The sequence below is a fragment of the Gallus gallus genome, chromosome 3, assembly GCF_016699485.2.
Source record: "Gallus gallus isolate bGalGal1 chromosome 3, bGalGal1.mat.broiler.GRCg7b, whole genome shotgun sequence".
Taxonomy (NCBI): Eukaryota; Metazoa; Chordata; class Aves; order Galliformes; family Phasianidae; genus Gallus; species Gallus gallus.
Window position 1 is genome coordinate 68,117,762 of NC_052534.1, and position 21,222 is coordinate 68,138,983.

General features: G+C 43.8%; 1 protein-coding gene across 5 annotated transcripts in view; it reads right to left on the minus strand.

Moving 5' to 3' along the window:
- Positions 1–17,919, minus strand: part of PRDM1 (PR/SET domain 1) — a 97,775-nt gene extending 79,856 nt beyond the window's left edge. For 2 of the 5 annotated variants that reach the window (XM_015284537.4, XM_004940355.5), the window contains exons 1-2: positions 17,253–17,809; positions 17,030–17,068 (exon numbers count right to left, since the gene is read on the minus strand). Coding sequence is in view for 1 of the 5 variants with exons in the window: in XM_046939152.1 (XP_046795108.1) it covers positions 17,030–17,068; positions 17,171–17,248 (117 nt within the window). In the remaining 4 variants the exon portion in view is untranslated. Of the gene's footprint in view, positions 1–17,029; positions 17,069–17,170 lie in introns of all 5 variants that reach the window. The other 3 variants (XM_040697684.2, XM_046939151.1, XM_046939152.1) reach the window with 3 other exon arrangements.
- Positions 17,920–21,222: the final 3,303 nt, after the last annotated feature.

Sequence of the window (21,222 nt, forward strand, 5' to 3'; positions counted from 1 at the left end):
ATAAATATTACCTTTCAGGTCAAATATTTTGTTTTGAAAATAGCCACATCCCAAGGACTGCTTCCACCCATCAATCTAAAAGGAGGGGAAAGAAATGTCGATGCTTTCTTCATCCGAAATCTAGCTCAAAACAAACAAGGTCACGGCTGCTTCCCAGCTAGCAGTCATGAGCCACTCTCTGGGCCCGCTTTTGTTCTCGCAGAGCAGGAGGCAGCCCATATCTCTGATGCACAGAAGAGCGACTCCCAACACAAGTAGGCGATGTGTGGAGGAACAAACCCTCATGAAAGCTGTGTCCTGAAGTGCCTGGACAGCAAACTGGTGTGCAATTTGAACATGCGATACAGCTATTGCTCTAGCATACAAAGGTATTAAGGCACGCAACCAAAAGTAAAAGACTACAGGGTGGAATGATTTGCCAGAAGCCACGAATCTCCTTTGACTGCCAACTAAAACAATACCTTCTTTGCAATTGTCTTGTTAGGAAAAAGAGAAAGAAGAAATCATATAGTTTCCGTCATATTATACTATGTGTTGCTCCCTAAGGAATTCTTGGAAAAAACCACAACTGCTTGGCTGACAAGTGACACCCAGGACCTGATGTGCAGGCTGAGGAAGAGACCAGGGGACATAAATCAAGGGTCTGCCTCTCCCATAATCCCAACTGTCCTGCTTTGGTAGCTGTACCCACCTGCAGCCTCTGTCACCCTACACACCACAGCAGCAAAGGGGGTCTGGGCTCCAGCAGCACCTGGAGCTCACAGCTCTCACCTCGCAGCTCCTGCCATCTTTACAGGTGGCCTGAATGCTGAAGGAAGTGAAACCCTCTCATACACATGCCTGAGTGGCTGCCCTAACACGTCTTCAAGAGCTGGCACATCTTCAGGAGCTGGGCATTGTTCCTCAAACCAGACGGCGCTGTTTCAAGGATGAAGTACAAGAACCAATGACCCATGAAACAGCGTAATTACATCAATGTGACTGGAAGGACATTTCTTACCGAGTAGAATACCTAGCTGCTTTTTGTCCAAAAACATAAAGCTACTTAAAAGGCAGTGGCAGGATGAAAAGAGTGCAGCAGAAGGGCAGAGATGGAGATGGGGCATAAACGAATAATATGAAGCCAATAGAGAAGTGAGCCAAAAAAGATATTTTTATTTAAGTTTCACCACTCCAGGTCCTCAGCTGTTTCATCTTTCATCTATCATTTTCATACCATGTCCACTATCTAAAAAAGGCAGTATTTGAAGATATACAATATTCATATCTCCACACACATGAATCAAATTGTAAATAATAATGACTAAAAGAGGGGTACTGTCCTGTTTCAAGCTGCCACATCACACCCCAAAATTAGCTCCTGTACAGTGACGTGTCTGGGCAAAGAAGGATGGTGCAAGAGGAAAGCATGGAACAGGGACCCTCTGGTGCTCCCCACAGAGATCCTGGCCCAGGCAGAGAGGTGGGTTGCAGTAGCAGTGGGGTGATAATGTTAATATTCAGAAGAGCTATACATTCAGCAATAGTAGGAATTGCTGCAGGTGCAGAACCTGCCATATACACTGCATGGGGAACCAGAGTGAGACATGGAGGCACTGCTGGCCACCTGAAGCCCGTCTGAGGTCCCTCCACCCATCTCCAACCAGCATATGCCTGCAACCAGCAGCTGCTGCACAATTGTTTATCATGGTGCTGGCTGCTCTGGTTTATGAACCGGAATGGGATTATCCAGGGTTTTTAGGTGGCTGGGTTGGGATGAAAACTGGCTGTCTGAGGCTCAAGGCAGCCAAAAGAGAGATGACAGAAGAGGTGCAGAAGGCAGGGGGAGAAGCAGACAACTCGCAAGATAAACCCGTATCAGCACTTCCAAGTAGCATAGCAGCCTCTTTTACACAGATCAAGTTTGCAGTGCAGAAGTCTTGCTAGAGACAAAGTTGATACTACACTACAGCCACATCAAAGAGCTCTTTTTCTTCATCTGTGCTTGGTAAAGAGCGTGCAACCTCTTATTTCTGATGTGGATTTCTGACATTTACCATATTCTGGTTGCTTCAAGAACAGGCTACTATAGAAGCCTTACTTGCTCTGCTCCTGAAGATTACGGAGAATCTGAAGCAAAATCCAACATTCAGCAGCCTTGAACGTACCTTTAAGACTATTTATGCATGAAGGGTTGCAGGCTGAACTTAAAACAGCAGTATGGATTTCTAACCGTAAATGCTTTCGGTTTCCTGAGATGTACGTCTGCCTGTACTGCCACAATATAATTAAATGGCTCTGTACGTCTGCATAAGTTTATTGATAGGCAAGAAACTGCATGATCTAAGTGCCAGTCTCGGGTTCATATCATTTCATTTGAGAGAGATTTGTCTTTCTGCTTCTGTACTCTTCCATCAATTCATCTTAGTTATACTCAGTTATTGGGACTGTTTGCTTTATATTTCTCATCTGATAGGGTAAATATAAGCTGGCAAATGGAGGATTCTTGTCTATGCATCTCTAAAGCAATAATACACACAAACCTCTCACCAACTGTTAGGCACTGACTACTGCCATTCAGAACTCCAAAATCAGTGCTTACGCTGTATGTACCAACTATATACAAAAGCCATATTGTACAGACAACTTTCACAGTTCCCTCTATAGTGCGATGAGATGCAGTAAGAAAACCGCTCACACACAAAATTGATGTGAAGGAATTATGCACGAGTATGCAAAGCTGTATCACAGTCCATAAGTAATGTCTCATTGTAAAATTAACTCAGCATTCCTTCTCAATATAAAATAGTATAGAAAATATTGCCTACACCAACTTTTTTTCCCTCTTTCCTATCATCATGCTTCTAAAATGGAAAGTGCTGGAAAAAACCTTAGTTCTTCTGAGAGAAATTGTATCAAAAAGCACAGTTGACAGACTTTTACAAAGTTCAGTATGCATGCTGGTAGAAACGATCACCTTTGCAAGGCTGCCAAAACAAATGGCGGGGCAAAGTGGTGGTGTTTGGGGATCAGAAAACAAAATGGACATGGGGTCAAAATGAGCCATTTCAGTTAGATGTTCTGAATTGAGAAACAGCTGGAAATTAAGCTAAAAGCACACATAACCGAAGAAATAACAAGCTTCTTTTTATTCCAGGGAAGAAAAACATTTTTATAAAATAGGCACACAGTTTATTATTAATTCTAATTTAGCAGACATTAAGCATCTGCTCATGCCAAGCTGACTGCAGTAAAGAGTGCAGCAATACAACAACGGTTTACTTTTGTGAGTCAGGAGACATTCTGCTACGTTGCTCCTTTCATTTTCTCAAAACTCTGGAAAGTTAGCCTTGGTCGCTTCAGGCTACGTGGAGATACCAGACTGCATCTCCAAGATACAGAGATCCAAGGAAAGGACACAGACAAGGGAGGGATGACAATTGTTTCAAAAGCAGTTAAGAAAGGCAGGAGGGCTTTTTTTTTTCTGCGCAGTGAAAATGTGTTGTTTTGGAACGAATGAATAATGTTAAGCAATGCAAAACAAAACATGCCTCATCAAGAGTTCCCAAACAAAATGTGAGCTTTTTTTGTTTTTTTTTTTAAATGCTTGTTTTATTTTGAAAGGCACTCCGAGATGCTGCGCTTTGAGAATGATTAACAACATTTAGAAGTGTAAAAAAAGTTTCAACTAAAAGCTTCCCAACTCCTAACCAGAACAACAAACTAAATACACAACCAAACGAGTTAATCGTTTTGGTTTCCAGAACAGCACATTCTGACAAATAAAGCATTAGTCACAAAAACCTCTCTTTACCCAAGTCTGGCTGCAGAATACTGGACAATTTCCCCAAATTCAGGGGATAAAAGAGCTGCTCTGACTTCCTTCAGATCACTCTATGCCAGGATGGTTGCCAAACATCGCCAGCATTGGAGAGAGCTCTATCTGCGCCTTATTTCTACTCTGATCACTCTGGAGATAGGGCAGTGAGAGATAACTAACAGAGAGCATGGAAATCCCCCCCACCCCAAGAGGGGAGGAAGGCTGGAGGGAGGGGAAGCGCATTGGGAATTTCCTTTCCAGGAGGTGAATTTCCTGGGAGCCAGGCTGGCGGCTGAGGCGTTGCCATGAAAGCCGTTCTGAACAGCTACAGCAGAACACTTTATCGGCCCTATTTCTGCAAACCAGTAATGTCACTGCGTTAATCAAGTGCAGTTTTGTGATTTCCTTCAGCAACAATTTGTGTCATGAAGTTACCTAATTTTCTTCTGTGCTTATTGAGTAGTCATCCCCTAGCAGCTTTACCAGGCCTAACTTAAAACCTTAAGCCAGGTAACTTCAATGAACACAGCTGCCTCATACTGTCATCATGCTTTAACAAACTCCACTCCTAATAACTTTTTAAAGCTCTCCATAAATAGAAGTCTCCTCCTGGTTGACAGCTGAGGACTACCATTACTACTCTCCTACGTTTTCACTTGTTTTAATTCATAACAAGACTTCACAGCTATAGGTACTTTATTACCACTGGAAAAGGTTATATCAAAAGCGTATCCAAAGATTTTAGTTTTTGTTTTCATGGATTTCTTTTTCTCCATTTTTCCTGCAGGAGAACCCAGGATACTCAGCAGCATGGTGCACCTCACAAAAACTTCTGCTTACTACTCAGTGTCTGATACATTTCCTCCCTTCACTTACCAGTTACCATAGGTCAGCAGAAGCTGGAATTTGCTATGCAGCTGAATAATTAATTCTTAGGAACATTCTTTATGAATCGTTGGGCAAGAAAGTGTAACTCATATTACCAAGTCTGTTGTTCCCCGTGCTAATGCTTTACAGGAAAACTGAACGTGACCATTTTTCACATCTACCTCAGCTAGTTCGGTCAGCCCTCACTTTCCTTAGAAGTCACCACAAAAAAATATATATATATAGCTTGGATATTTGTTTCAAAGTACTTTGCAAAGCTTCTTTATTTCATCCTTTTGGGGAAGCAAAGAGGGAAATTTGTGGCCTTTTTCCAATTCCCCAACTTCATAACTGGCAGTGAGTAACTCTGCATGGTTATTTCCCTCCATCATCCATTGTGGTGAAGCTGACAGTTGTTCCCAGCACAGCTACTAGGAAAACCCCCACAAAGTGTTAATTTTCATTATACAGTGCTAAAAGGACACACAACTGTGGCTAAGTGGCTATCACATAAAGTACTGAAGGGCTCTGGTGTACTAAACATTTATCTACTGTTTCAGCTAAGCAATAAAGTCAAAGCTTCAGAAGGATGGACAGCCCCACCAGTTTAACCCTTCCTCTCACGGAGGTGATGCTGGAGATGCAAGAGGATGGGAGCACAAGCACTGAACACCACCTCTGCATACCCGAGATCAATCCAGGCTTCTCTCAGATGAAGAGCACCGTGGTAACCGTATAAAAAGCATGCTTTTACCACTCAACTCAGCCACAAATACACCTGTGCTCTTAAACACAGCTTAACAACTGATAGCAAACATTTAAACTTTCCATTTCCCATTTTGAGGACAGACTTTTAGATTTACAGGAGTACAAACTTGCCACTCAGGTTGAGGGTTTTGGAGTTTAGAGAGGCTTACGTCAGCTCTCCCTGATGCAAAGTGAGATAAAGAACTGGTCAGATGTTCAGCATATAAAGCTGTTGCTAAAGGTGCCAAAAGAAATCATTTTGAGCCAAACAGTTGGTTTGATGGCTCCACTAATTACAGGCCAGCACTGTTCCTGCTGAGCTGAAGAAGGCCACGGCTTGTTGTCAAGCAGACAGATTAGCCACTGTCACCCATTAAGACCACCGCTTGAGTGTAGACAGAGACATGGAAGGAAACATAAGAAGGCTGCATGTGCATAACCAAACAGGCTACCTTGCTGAAAAGAAACCCCCTAAAGCCACATTCTGCTTCATTAGCACATGAAAATAAGGTAATTGAATACTTCATTCTCCCATCAAGAGCCAGGATCCATCACTCATGGAAATTGAGTTTTGATAAGGTGGGGTGTTTAAATGAGGCAGAAAGATTCTTTGAGTGTGTGTTACTTTGTTTATGTGGGAGAAATCCCACTTAAATATAAGTGAAAAAGACATAAAAATCACTTTATCCCATGAATCACCGGAACACAACAAAGGTACTGCGAGGATGAAACTTAAACAAACCCACCTCAACTTTATTCTGAGGACAGGAGGCATTATGTTTTTTTTTGCTGTGCTTATTTTTGTACTAGAAATCCCCGTTTCTCTGTTCTTTTTTAAAATCTCTTCTCCTTGAGCTCTCTGAATAACTCATATTTTTGATGGATTTTAACATCTTATATAACAAGGTATTCTACTAACCTTTGTTTGTTTGTTAAAGTTTATGCATGCCATACTCTCAGGTTTTTGTTTTTGTTTGTTTTAAACTTCAGCTCACGATCAAAATAAGAAAAAAAAATCTAATGTAAGATCTACCATTTTCAGTCTGAGACTGAGACAGCTCCTGCTTTAGGTCTGTAGCCTTTCTTGGGGGAAAAAAAAACAAAACACCAAAACAGAAGATAAAGTATTCTGATATTTGAAAGGCAAAAACCTAAGCAGAAAGTATTTTATCTTTCTTAGCAAGCTAAACTGCAACTCATTTTCTCCCACTGGCTGATCACCTTAAGTATGAAGTACAGTGACTGGCATTTCCTCCAGAAAAAAATATTTACGTAAATACTGCAAATAGACTCCTTGCCTCAGCCAAAAATGCCTGCTGTGGTATTGCCAAGTCTTTCGTAGAAAACTGCAATTACAGAGGCATGAAGATGGGCAGATTGGACCCTTATTTCTTGGGTTTGTCTAAACAGAAGTTAAAGTGGTACACTTCCCTAGTTTAGAAACTGTTCTGCTGATATTTAATATCCAAGCAGAAAGAAAAATAATATGACAATACAGAGCAGCTCTCAGCCACTGACCACCACAAGGCTTTTAGTAAGATTTAACACAATCCTCGCCGCCCCCCCCACACCTTTCTCAGGCCCTTTAACAGAAACGTATAAAAGGTTCTTTGCTTTTCTCGTTTCTTTGTGTGCACACACGTGCTAAAACAATTAAAAAGGCTTTCCTTTCTAGAAATTTGTGTAGGAACAGTGGTGCTAGGAAAGTGTTCTTATTAGGATTGGCTAAGCTTCATGTTTACAACACTTTCAAGGTATCTAAATGGCACTGGTGCTATGGAAGTACTACCACTCCTTTTCTAGGCCTTCTGCTCCCACCCCATCTTTGCTGCTAGCAGTAGAGCACAGCCAATCCCCAGTCCATCCCCTATCAGAGAGGTAACCCTGCATTAGGTACTTGATTTTTTGTGGCTTGCTCTGCTGGGTGTGAGCTGTGCCAGGAGAAGGCTGAAGGGGAAGGAAAGTGAGAGCTTCAGCCATCATGGAGCAGCACCTCTTGCATCAATGCCACTTTGGTCAGATTGCCAAGGGTGGACTAGATGGGCCTCTAAAAGGCTGAGTAGTTGGGGGGAAAGGGAACGGGCAACAACCACCAGCTGACAAGTGACCATGCTGATTCTGTCATAGCAAGGAAAACCGTGACTGAAGGCAACACCAATGTCTGTAGGCCTTATGATGGCAGTAGCATGGCTGCCACAGGCAAAGGCAAGGCCAGTAACCTTTTTTTGTTCAGACAGCTGAACAGACCATCCGAGCTAAATTAGCAGGCCACGAATTAACACCGCTTTTAGTGCCTGCCAGCAGAACTCAAATGTAAAACAAAACCATGTGGCCGAGGGTTGTGTGAAATGGTGTCACAGGCCTTACTGCATATTTTCCCCGCCCTTGGACTAGCAGAACACGCTGTGACAACTGTGCAACCAAAGCAAACATTTGCAAATTATACACAGCTTGTGATTTTCTATGGAATAAATCAGGATAAAGCAAAATTGGAACCTTATCTAACTCGCTATCTCTGAAAGAGTACTTTAAAAAAAAAAACAAAAAAAAACTGCTTGAACAACAGATCCTATCCTCTGGTAAGATGCTGATTTCTCAGGCCTGAACACACTAAGCAGACAATGTGCCTCAGGAATTCATCTCGAGCAAACTGGAGCTGCAGAGCCCACAGGGAAAAATGTGTATTATCAAAGTGCTAAGAGCTCTCCACAACATGCTGAGAAAAAGATTGCAAGAGGTCCTCCACACGTTAAACATGGACAGCAAGCTAAGCTCTACATGACCACAGTTACCCCACACCTCTGCCTCTCTGCTTCTTACCAGATGTGCCGCAGAGCCAGACCTACAAGAACTTCCCCAGGGCCATGCCCATGCTCTGATCCTCATGTAAAACCCTCCCAATGCTTCTCCTGGCTTAGCTGAGCCAATGGAAAATTCTTTCTGACATTCCCTGTTGCTGACAGGGCCCCAGCGCTGAAGCAACAAGATAAATTACATCATAAGCTGCCAAGACGTCTATCACGACCAAAATGTGAATGCAACAGAGGCAGAAAGCTACTCAAGACTGTGATGAGGGCAGTTATGACTCTAATGTGAGACATCTTTGTTAGAGAGAAATAAATTCAGGAATGTCACAGCAGTGAGCAAAACTTTGATTGTAAAAGTCTCTCTCTACCTTAATAAATAAAAGCACTAGTATTTCTGATGTAAGCAAGTTCGGTTACAGAAGATGAGAATTGCTGCCAGATGTAATAGCACACATTATTACAGTGCAAATTTGTAACAGCACAAATCCACATAACCTATATAAAAAGCAGGCACTGTTCTGCTTATTCTGCCTATCTAAAACCAAATACATATATTTTTAAGTGCTTAACAATACAGGACGATTTAACAGGTGTCATTATTTCTCTCAGGTGCAATCATCTTTTTCATTTGCCCACGCGAAAAAGGAAAAGCTATTTAATGAACAAGCTGAAAGTGATGATTAATTAAACAACTTCCAGGGCCTGGGGGATCTTCCTCCATTCGGGATACATTTCCTCTGGAAGGCAAGAGCAGGCTCCTTCTCAGCTTTTTTGTTTTAGCCGGCATGTATTTGTAAAGTGTCAGAAGATGCTTAAGCTGGTATGTGTCTGTAAAGGGTTGAAGATGTTTCTCAGCTCACTTGTCAGCCGTTCTGGCATCAGCCATCTAGGACTAACAATCACCGTATCACAGGACAACTTTTTTAGGTACTTGCAGCAGTATTTCAGCTCTGTCCAAGGAGAGATTGGATATTAGATTCAATATTTAAGAAGCAACACTTGTGGACAGTATTTCCTCTTCCAGTCACTTCGGAGATCCAAATCTGCTGCTTTTTGAACTGAATACCCACATGCACGAAGTGAATCCCTGAAAATAACTCACCTCATCTAAGCTGGCTCGAGACTGCTTATCCAGTGGAAATTTGCAAACGAGCAAGACGACGGGTCAGAGTTGGTGAGACATGTGGCCCCTTTCCCTTTTTCTTACTACAACACCTCCAAGACCTTTGATCTGAATGTCAGTGGTGAAAACACACAAACAGATACTCTCTTATAATATACCCACAGGTGTACATTCCTAAAACTGTTACATTCCACTACCTTCAGCTGTGCTGCAAAACAATACTTTAAGAAGCTGACCCCTTCTCTCCTCAGATCACACAGGCATCCCAGCAAGCAGGGTATTCTGGACATCAGCAATCAATGCACCGACAAATTCAAACAGTGCAAGTAAGGAGGGGAATGATGTGCAGGCTGAAGCTCTTACGTGTTTCTTATGCTGAGCACCAGCTCGCAGAGAAAGGGTGCTTCTTGTGCTCAGCATGAGCCAATATGTGCATCTGGGCCAGGCAGCTGGAGCTCTGATGCTGGAAGGCTGGGTTTAAGGCAAGCTTGACTCAATTTTGCCAGTACAACAAGAATTAGAAACCTTGTGGAAATAGATGCAGCCCCGGTGGATGATCAGACCGCTCCCCACAACGGCACGCCACGAGGTTGTTCACTTGGCTGGGGCTATTTAATGCAAAAACGCATCCCGTTACAGTTTGTATTGTGTTAAAAAAGAAAAAAAAGAGAGAAAAAAAAAAAAAGCGGTCTCCAGCTTTGACAGCTAAACGTCGGAGGCACTGCTTTTTGCCGTTAAAAACGTGCCAACATACTTCTGTAACTGGAAAGGAGGAAAAAAGCGTGAGGAATCCAGCAGTCCATTTTTCTCTGCGATTGTTCTGCGCAGTGTTTATCAGCAGGCTGCTGCTACATCCCCTTTTGTTAGAAAATTAAAAGTTGAACTGCAAGCATAAAAGCCACCGTGAACCATGCAATAACCTTCAGGCATTTTAAGAGCAGCAGAGGTTAGAAGGGCAGCTCCTGACTCTAAACAGCACCTATTGTTTCTTTTTCTTCTTGAATAACAAAAGCCGAGCTGAAAGCTATTTACCTGGTTTTACCTCAGTCAGATCTCATTTCCCCCCTTATTTTCAGTAGATGATCTTATCAAACGCTGTCTTTCTAACAATTGCTTTGGTCAGATATATTTTTCTCTCTCTCTCTCTCTCTCTTTTTTAATTATTATTTAATTGGTAGGTTCTACTATACATAACTCGGGTTACAAAGTCACAGCAGAAAAAAAACCAACCAGAAGAGTTCAGGATTCTGCAAATGCACATTTAAAGTCAAGCAGGGTAGCTATTTCTAAGACTACAGATGAATGCGCTTTCATTTTGAAATCACACAGGCCGACTTCGAGTAGAAGGCTCTGATCTTGCAAGCATTCCCACGCAGACTTTCAGCCCTCGCAGCCCATGTGTTCCCCCCACGTCGCCGTCAGATTCACAGAACTGGACGCTGAACTTGCGCAAGCGTGACTGCAGAGCAAGGGTGAAAGGACAAAATCCCCATCTGACAAAATTACGGGAGTTCTGTTCCTGACAGCAGCGAGCGCAATGTACTACTTGAATTATTTATGATATAGGGAAAACAAAGTTTGATTTCAAAACAAAAACCTTCCGTGAGTAGGCATCGTGCAGTTTCTGTGCCTGGCAGGGAGTGATCTCTCCAGTTCAACTCAAAATCCTGAGATCCAGCCTTAAAAAATCCTAGCTACAGCTAAAAGCAATCTACAGTGTATAATTTCTCCCACTGCTTTTAAAATGCAGTTGAAACATTTATAAAACAACCCAAAAACCTGTCAGTTTTTTTTTTTCTCTGTATGGACAAAGCAATCGCAAACAGAAGCAATCATTTCTAGTTACCAGTTTTACTGAACTCTACGTATTCATTTATTTTCTTCTTTTAGTTTCCCGAAATCTCTTTCCAACATCTACTTCTCGTGTTCTGCACTTTTCTGAAATACATATATTTTATTTTTCAGAATACTTTAAATGAAAATGTTTAACAAAATCTCACTCTCCATTTCATTAGCTGCAGTCGATAAAATCTTCAAAAGCCAAACAGAGAAATTGTTTTATTGCATCTCTCTATGAACTAAATTCCAGAGGAGCATCTGCAAGCCCAAAAACACCACTTGACACAAAAAATCTACAGTGCAACATTATGGCGTTTGATTCTTCCTCACTGCCTGAAGTTTGTAAATACTATATGGAAATATAGGAAAGCCATTTATAACGGTAAAATAACAGGACATTTCTTTCCTATGAAAGCATCTTATACATTGTTAGGAAATCCTTGGATAAAAATCTGGAACTTTTCCTTATAATAACAGGCAATGAAATTTGTCTTCATGGAATATTATCTGAGCAGGACTGGGCTCCCCGGTCAGTATGGTATCGGATCTTCAGCTGGTAGAAATGGTCTTAACTCAATTGGAGGTGATGTCCCATCAGGACTAATTTAAGACATGCAAAGTGTTTCCGACAAATAAAACAGTAGATACAAAAAAAAAAAAGCTGAAAACATTTCTTCTCGCACTAGTCAGAAGTGTACTGAAGACGACACGTTTCTGAAAGTGGCCATGCAGCCTTACAGTCAAGTTTAAAATTTAGATATAATGTTTTCACTTTCAGCGAAGACCGTATCACCAACAGAAAATAAAATCAAAGACAGAAGTGCATTCATTTTGGCATCGGCTCCTGTCCTTTTGCAGCACAATTTCCAACCAAAGCATTTCCTAACAACAAATGAAATCTAGGTCTGAGTGCTTGCACGAATCAAATTAATTGCGTACAATATTGGTTTCCTACATATGTCTATTGAATCACTTGAGATGTTGTAATTGCATATCTTTCCTGCTTTAATAAAATTTTGGTGGAAGGCTTACTTACTGTAGTCCTTTACAGCTCTGGAAGAACTGGCAAACTGGAAAGAGGAAAGTCACTTTCCAGTCTGTTCAAAGGAAGTGGAGTATGCTCATTTCCACTTGAAGAAATCACTCTCTATCAGGCTATACAGATACTTCTGTGTAACCCTCCTCAGTGCAGCATCTGGGTACAATATTTTCAGCTTATTGCTTTTCTTTTTTTTTTTCCACTGAAGATATTAGTTTATAAACCTCAGGAAAAAAAAAAAAGTACATAAGGTGAGAAGAAGTTTCAGCAAAAATGTACGATTATGCAGTTAATCACATTCCTCTCAGGGCTGCTGGGGGGGCTTGGGTAGGATTCATGATTCCTCATTTGCTTCCAGATCTGAACACACACACTCACCCGACTATCTACCAAAGCCAGTTACTTCACTTCACTGCTTAAGAAAGCAAGTTTTGTCAAAAGCATTTGTGCTGGAAGTCTAAAAAGTGCATTATATTTCAATAGGAAAGAAGAAAATTTAGCTTGAACTTTGGAAAATGAGTGCCTCCCTACTCTAAGACAGTTCTCCAGTGTCTAACAAGAACAAGTTTACTAACACTGCTTTGAGAAATGTTTATAAGTGGCTCGGAAGAGAAAGGAAAATAATTTATTTCTCTTCTTTAGTGCCTAACTATTGCTCGAGTCTTCTCACCACACAAGATGCACGCACTTAGCATTTTCAATTACTTCATATGGAGGATGCAGTTCAGTAACTAAAACATTAAGACACTTGGCAGACACAATAAAACGATTCTGGGAAATAGATGTGGGGGGCAATGTTTCTGAACTTCTTCACTTCACACGGATTTCTAATGAGAGAGTTCCTAACAAAAGTATTTAGGAACCTTTAACCATAAAAACAGTACAATCAGGAAACTATTAATAATATACCTACATCTGGCAAGCTAGGTAAGATGGGAATGTTTCTGAAAATAATGACACCCCTTTTCAGGTGTGACTTTGAGGGGGACAGCTACTTTCACAGGCTTGGAGATGGAATTACAATACGTATAATTCAGAAAGCATACACCATTGTGCAATAGAAATGCACGAAAGGCTTATAGGAGGAGGAAAGTAAGGGAAACGTTATCCCATCTTCATTCCATGCTTCTGGAATGTGGGCAGATCATAGTAAAAGTTTAAGTGGCAAGAAGATTAAAGGAAAACTGCTAAAGCCAAAAAGGACACTCACATCATCTGGTGCAAGTCAGCCGTGGCTGTACAGATCTCAGTGGAGTTACACTGATTCACGCCAGCCCATGCTTCGGACCGACAGCTTCAGAGAAGATACCATTGATTAAATGTGTGCTCTGTTTCGACTGAAAGCTGCTCCCGCCGTCAGGGCACATCTTGGCCCAGCTGGAAGCCAGTCGGGCGTTTTTCTTTTTGCTAGAAAGCACCCTATAGGCAAATTCCGTAATAAAAAAATAAATGCCTACATAAATTATCAACTACTGTTTGTTATTATATTATTTATCATCTTTTGGCACATACAGGCATGCCAGGCACTTTACAGAAAATACGCTGTAGACAATTCCCTGCCCTGCGGAGCTTAAAACATAGAGGCCAGTCACTGCTTTACTGAAAATTGTTGCAGCTACTCCAACAGTCCAGTAGTGCTCCTTGGGGTAGTAAGGCTGTACTCACTTCGCGTGTTAGCGATTCCAGGTCTTAAGTAGTGAACATGGCAAACAAGGGAGGATAAAACAGAAAGATGTATGTTAAGAGAAAGGGCCCTGCACTCATTTGGTCAATATGCTCCTACGTCTTGGCAACCTTTCTGAAGCATTTTCTCTGTGGGCTAACTGCATCCAGTTTTCACCAAAAGGAGCAAGTCTCAAGGCCTTATCTTTCAAAATGTCATTATGCAAGTACGTGATGTTAAGCATGTGGTTTCTAATGTGATACGACGCTAATAAAGAGATCCCAAACATCGGTTTTAATAAGAAAGAGGAATCAGGAACAGCAGTAACAATTGCTGAATAGCGACACCCATATGGTTTCAAGCTTAGCCACCCATCCCTGCACTGAGCAGTGCGGCTGCACACACTGACAAGCCTTCCGCCCAGCCTTCAAAGGAAAAAGAAAAGTGGAACATGAGGCCAACTGTGAAACTGAAAGAGCTATCAGGTTCGAGGAGGGCTGGGGGGAGAAAGCTCATAAATTACAAAGTGTAACAATGACGATCGCTTTTAGAGTCACATCCTGCCTATTGGAAAAGCCACCGTCATAATCTCAGGGCATCCAAAAAGAAGGAGTAACCTATCAACTACCAGCAATTGTTTCTAGAACTATTCTTATCTACTTGGAACCCACCCAAAGTGTTTAATTTTTACAGACAGAACAGATGCACACTGCAAAAGACTGACTGAAATGAACGTACCTAACATACAATGAATTACACACAGAGGCAGATTTCCTTCTTTGCTCTATTCTCAGGGCCATAGCAGTTTCACGCTACTACTTCAGCACTATCTCAGGTTGGGCATTTCACTTTTACAAAAGCCAGCACTTAAATAACTTCTGTTGTGGCTACAGTACGATTGGCCACCCTTACAGTTAAAAAACAAACAAACAAAAAAACCCCACAAACTTGTCTGTACAAGGCTTTTGGGAAAGTAATTGACAATTTTTGTTACTTAATTATCGCTACTTTTAAGACATGGGTAGGGTCAAGTTAGTTTTCACTAGTTCATAATAAATTAATTTTCTAATAATAATAATAATTTAAAAAGGCAACAAGAAACCAAATTTGTGACGAGAGATAATCTGCATTCATTGTAGTAATTCTCAAAAATACAGCCTTGGCCATCAGGAACAGCATTCCCAAACCTACCAGTTAAGCACACAGCACTGTATTTCAATCATAGGCACAAGATGTGAAACATTTACTGTTAAGCGCCTTAGCAAGCTCTTAACAGCTGCGGAGAACATGGGTGCTCCTATGGCTTTTGGCAAGATTTAGCAGGTTGGGAAATCACCACGACGAGATCCCGCAAAGGTATTTTGAGGATCGAATCTCTCAAAAAGTAAAAATCATAACCTAAGTAATCATACAGGCAATTCGCAGTTAAACTGTCAATTGTACTACTCTGCCTCCTCTGTAGTTTCACATTACATCGTAATCTTTTAATTCTACAATGGAAAAAGTCGCTATGAGCATTAGAGGTACTCGAAAAAACTTCAAAACTCCCACAGTGAAACAGCGTGCTGCTTCTAAGTGTGGATACTTCTGAAATTATATGAGCTGCTATTTAAAGGTTACTCATTTCAAACCGAAATTGATGGAGCAATCATTTTCACTTCCATAAATAATACTTTACAGGAATTATAGATTGTTTTAACTTCTTAGACGTATTATACCGACTTACCAATTCTATGTGAAATTATCTCCTCATTTGAAGTGTTTGATGAATATTCCTTTGAAGGATGCAGTGCCCCACGTAAAGTTATTACCACTGAAACACTTAAGAAAGTGACACTGCCAGATGGAGAAGCCATGGGAATACTGCAGAAATATTTTCATACAATCTAATTGGCTCTTATTTGCCTGAAAGGAATCACATATTTAGAGGAGACGTATGTTTTGCAAATTGCTGTGCTACAACCGGAGTCAGTACTTAAATCAGTCAGAGCAAAACAGAATTCATCTGAACAGGAGGGTTAGGGCTTGAGTTAATTTGTCATTCATGATTATCACTTGGAAGTTCACTGACTTTATTAAAGACAACTACTGTGTGATAAGGACAGTGGAGGCACTATTAACCATGTCATTTAAATTGCTTGAGTTGGCGTCGTGCCCAAGTCCTGCAGCTCACTGTATCAGCACACTTGTTGCTGGCAGGGATTCAGTTGGGGGGGGGGGGGGGGAGGCAATAGAGGAACTCCTCAGCACTGAGCGTGCTGCTGAGTTCCACCGTAACTCATGAGAACAAGCAGTATTACTCAGTCCGTGTATTTTCGATTGCTAAAGAAAAGAATGACAAAATAATGACAGACAAGACGCTGTTCTTAAAGAAGAAAAGCCTTTTACAGTTGTTACAATTGCCATTTGAAAGTACCTAACTTTGCATCTTTTGGATCAGAACATTTAGCTTATAACTGCAGTGCTGACAAAGAAACAAAGAGAGCCCCCCCAGCACTTGCTCTGCCCAATGTTATGATCCTGTATCTCCCTCCACCTCCCCCCCCAGCACCTCCTGCTTTCACTTCACTCAGCCCGCAGCGAGGAGAGCTTCCCTGCCTGGGCACGGTTTGTTTTTAGAAGCAGCGAGAGTCCTTTTATTCCAGAGGGGAACCATGCAAAGTGGCACAGAACACATTTTGGAAAGCTGAAAATTAAGAAAGCACAAGGATTTTTCTTTCCGATTCACACTGAAATTAGTACCATCGGATTTGCTGGAAACAACCAATTACATTAGGCAGATCACTTTCACATGGAACAAGCAGTCACAGCATTAACATTTCCCTGTAATCTTCATCTCCCCTTTTCCTAAATTTACACGTCCCGATTCATAAAACAAAGGGTGTCCTTTCCTCGGAAGGGTGTCCCATTTTCTGAAGGGAGTAATCCCTCAGCTCCAGTGCTGCGTGGGTGCAGAACAGCACTGCCCTGCTTGCTAGCAGAGCTGCGCTCCCTGTGCCCGCAGCGTGCCCGCAAGGGCCCCACGTTGCCCCTCACCACTGCTCAGGGACATGGGGACAGACACTGGGTAATATGACGGGCCTCATCCGTACGGCCAAATGCTCAGGTGGCCCCGAGGATGGAAGTGTTGAGGAAAGGCTCTTACCTTCTGCAAACCGTCCTCGGGCGTCTGCAAGCGAAGGATCTGGAGGCACAAAAGCAAAACCCCAAATGTAAGTGCATAGCCTGCAGCAGCCGGCCCCGTTGCTGTACAACCCCCCCCCCCCCCCTCCATGCCACAGACCACCTTCCCACTGCACTCATCCCCCACTGCTTGCCCCAACACCGCCTGTTCGCCCTGCAACGCCTGCACCACCGCTCTCATTTACCTCTCACCATCTCCAGGGAAGGGAAGCACAGGGGAGGAAGAGAAAAGCAAATGCATACAAGAAGCTTCAGAAACGCGAGTTTCAACTTCTTTACAATCCCAGATAAAGGTTAATGGTTAAACTCCTTCCTCTCCCTCCCACCCTCACAGTTATTGATGCCCTTCAAGAAACGATATGTGTTTTTTTTTTCGTTGTTCCCGTTCACCAGCGCCTAGACAAACTGTCAACATCCCCTCTTTATTTACGGGTTGAGCAAGAGCAGTTCTTCAAACATCGATTTTTTTTTTTTTTTTTTTTTTTTTTTACGTTAATCCTGGAGAGAATCCACTTCTCTAAAACGACGCGATGTGCCAACTTCTCTCGGATTTATTTTTAACAAACGGGAGCGGGCGCCTGGCGCTGCCCATCCGCCGCCCCTCCGCCCCGCAGCTCGCCCCGCAGCCCGCCCCGCAGCCCGGCACCCCGCGACCCCCACCTGCTCCACGTCCAGTGGGGCTTCAAGGGAGGAAACCAAATCTGCCAAGTGGTTCCTTTCGGGCGCGTTCTTCAACCCGTCTGGAGGTTTAAACCTGCAAAACAAACACCTCTATTGAATGCAAACTAAGCTCGGGGGGCTCCCGGCAGACAGCTACTCTCAGTGTCTGGTTACACAAACATACCTACAGACAGGTTGGAGAGGAGTCCCTTGGAAACCAAAAGGAGGAGGGTGGGGGGGGGGGACAACAAATCAAAGTAGGCACAAAGTGTTGGGGGGGGGGGGGGGGGAGGGGGGGACGGAGAGAGGGGAGGTGCGCGGCGGGAGGCAGGTTTAATATCGAGAAGGGGCGGCCTGGGAAGGGCCCGGGGGCTGGAGGGGGTCCCTCGGGGCGGCGGTGATAACACGTTTTTGTATTGCGTACAGCCCCGCGTAAGACGAAAGGAGGGAGCGAGCCGCGGAGGCTGCGGAAGGAGGCGGGGTGGGAGCGGGCTGCGATGGGGCGGGGGCCGCGAGGGTCGCCAGCTCTGCCACCCGCCCCGCTTACCTGCCGCTGCCCGCGGCCGCTTCATCGCGCCGGGCACAAAGGGGCGGCGGGGCCGGGACGAGCGGGAGGAACGGCGACGGCAGTGACAGGAGCGGCTGAGGATGAAAATAAGAACCGCGCGGTACGAGAGACGACCACCCCAATGAGCGGCAGAGAGAGGCGGTCCCCTCCGCCGGGGGCAGCGCTGCGGGGCGCCAGGCCCGGCCTGGGGGAGACGCGGGGAGCGGAGGGGAGGGACGGGGGGAGCCGCCCGCCCGGCCCTGCCCGGCCCGGCCCTGCCCTTCCCGCAGCGGGGTGCGCAGCCCCCGGCGCCCCGCCGGCCCGCGCGGTCGGGCCGCTTCCCGGCTGTCACATGGCTGCCGCCGCCCCCGGAGGGTTTCGGGCCACGCTTCGCTTTCGCTTTAGCCCCGCCGTGGGGACGCAGCTCCTGGCGGGAGTCTGAGGGGACTCTCAGAGGGCTGAATGGGGGCTGAGGTGCTCGGAGCTCTGCGGGGGACTCCCTCGGGAGCTGCCAGCCCGTCTCTGGCCCTCCGAGTGGGAAAAGTACAATTAATAATAATAGCATCGCAGGTCTGGACAGTTAACGCTGCGCAGAGGGGAGCAGAAGTGACGAGAGCAGTGCCCGGAGGCTGCCTGTGAAGGGCTCATGTACCCCATAGCAGAGCTGTGGCTCCCAACAGTCCTGGGGACCCAACAGCACCTCCCTGCCAGGAGTGCCTGCAGAGCGGGCTGTCTGGAGCCTGACGGCACCACAGCCTTGTTTTGGGGTGAGCTCTGCTGCTCTGGCCTTCCCTTCTTGCCCCTAATGGTCATGACCTGTACCCCCAACACTGCACCCTTCCCCAATGCCGTGTGATGCCATGTGCCCATAGCATTCATCGTCTCCTTAGTTTTCTCTTTGGTCACAATGCCGAGCTTGATCCTGCTTATCTGTGTTCTTCTGTAAGAAATCTCCATGAAATCAACACTAGGCAACAGCACTGGGCAGCAAGATACTGCAAAATGGAAAAATACGACAGAACCTGACCCTAATTACACAGGTCCCTCCTCATGCTGCCCTCCCCACTGACTGCCCAGAAACCGTGTCCTGAAGTTCAAACAGCAAACATCTTGCAAAAAGGGAATTACAGGGAAACAATAGCCTAATTTACCCAGTAAGAATAAGATCTCCTCCCTGAAAAGAGTAATCCAGATAAAAGAGGAGTGAGTGAGGAGGTAGGTGAGCTGGCAGTCATTGAGGCCTATTTGCTGGTGCTGCTGAGGAGATTAAATCTGCCCTAACACAACGGAGCGAGGGGCTGGAATCAGGTTATCTGCACCCCGCTCCCCCCACACACACAGCTTTTTTATCGACTCTGCTACCTTTGGAGGCACAGACAACAAAAGGGAAGGGGGAAATGCAGAAAGTGAGAGGGAAGGGCTTGACTTTTTAGTTTAAAACGAGGTGTGTGCATACTAATCTGTTACCTCACTTTCATTCCAGGGCATTTTATGCTAAATGTTTTAATAAAAATAGCATCGGTTCTACTTACAAACTGATGGAACTCAAGGAATATCAAGGAAAGTTAGTAGTCCATCAAGCATCTTATGGTATTTTAGGTGAATTATATTTTTCTTTGCTTGTTGGCTTTTTTTTAACATCAGAGAAGGTGGTCTCAAAGAAGCGAAGCATATCTTTAAATCAGCTGAATGGAAGAACTTCCACCTTCAAAGTCACAGGGAGGAGAGCTGCCTGGCACAACAGTGTGGTGATGAACAGCAGCAAAACGCTGTGAGGTGTCCAAGCCCGTGTCACATGTCGGGCCAAGAATGCATCAGGAGAGGGATGGATAAGCTCACAGATGCCCCTTGGTGCAGTTTTCTCAATATAGTAATTTACTAACATTTGTAGGAAAAGGACAAATTCAGATGTTATACCTGGCCAAAAAAAAAAAAAAAAAAAAAAAAAGTTTACAGCTGCTTGCAAGCTCTGTTCATGATTTAGGCAGTTCTGAGTTTATTTATGGTAATGGTATGCATGAGTCTATGTGACATCCTGCTCTGAAGAAAAGAGCTGTCAGAAAAGTGCTCAGGGGACGGTTTGTGCCTCGTCTGTCTCTGGGCCATACACACAACCAATATGTACAACCTGCGGCACAAGTGCTGGGTCAGGAAGGCACTGGCAGGAAGGCACTCTCGCTGTGGGAATTAGGGAACAGCTTTCTGTTCCTGGGCTGAGCAGACTTCCTATGTCCTTGGGCAGGACACTGTGCCTTACATTTCCTATATAACATGAAGACTGTTTCTGTGAAGTGCGCATCATGCGTCCCTCTGTATTTCAGCCCAGACTGAGGGCAGCAGCCTTTGGGTCTCGTAACACAGAAGGTGCTCAATCCCAAGTGTGAAGGAGTCCATCTGTGAAATTTCCTTCCCTCTGAAACATCAGTTTGCACAGATACTGAAAAACAGTCCGTACTGAGGGAGGACTGTTACTCACAAAAATGTGCTGCCTTCTTTCTTTCTAAGCTTCAAACAACTTTAATTTATTGAAGATTTCTTTCATGGTATAATCCCCCTCATCTCTGTACCTTGCCTGGAACAGAGGAGTGTTTGGTAGGGCAAAAAGTAGTGCTGAGGTCTACAAGGATGTTTTGTAAGTATTGGGATTTGTCCTTGGATTTAAGTTGAGATATATCTTTTTTTTACTGCATTAAGTCAGTGCGTTTGTCCAGTGTACTTAGAACACCAGATACACAGGCACTATCTGATAGTCTGCAAGCTGCCCAGATGTGTTAAATTAAAGTTATTCGTATTAGAAGTTAAAAATAAATCAATAAATAAGGGTAGAACTTTTGTCTTTGTAGTTTTAAGGAAGATTTACGTTGCATGGTTATGCTCTTTTCTAGTTCCACTTAAAACAGATCTAAGTCTTCAAATTAGAATGCGAGTATAAAGATTTCCTGTAGCAA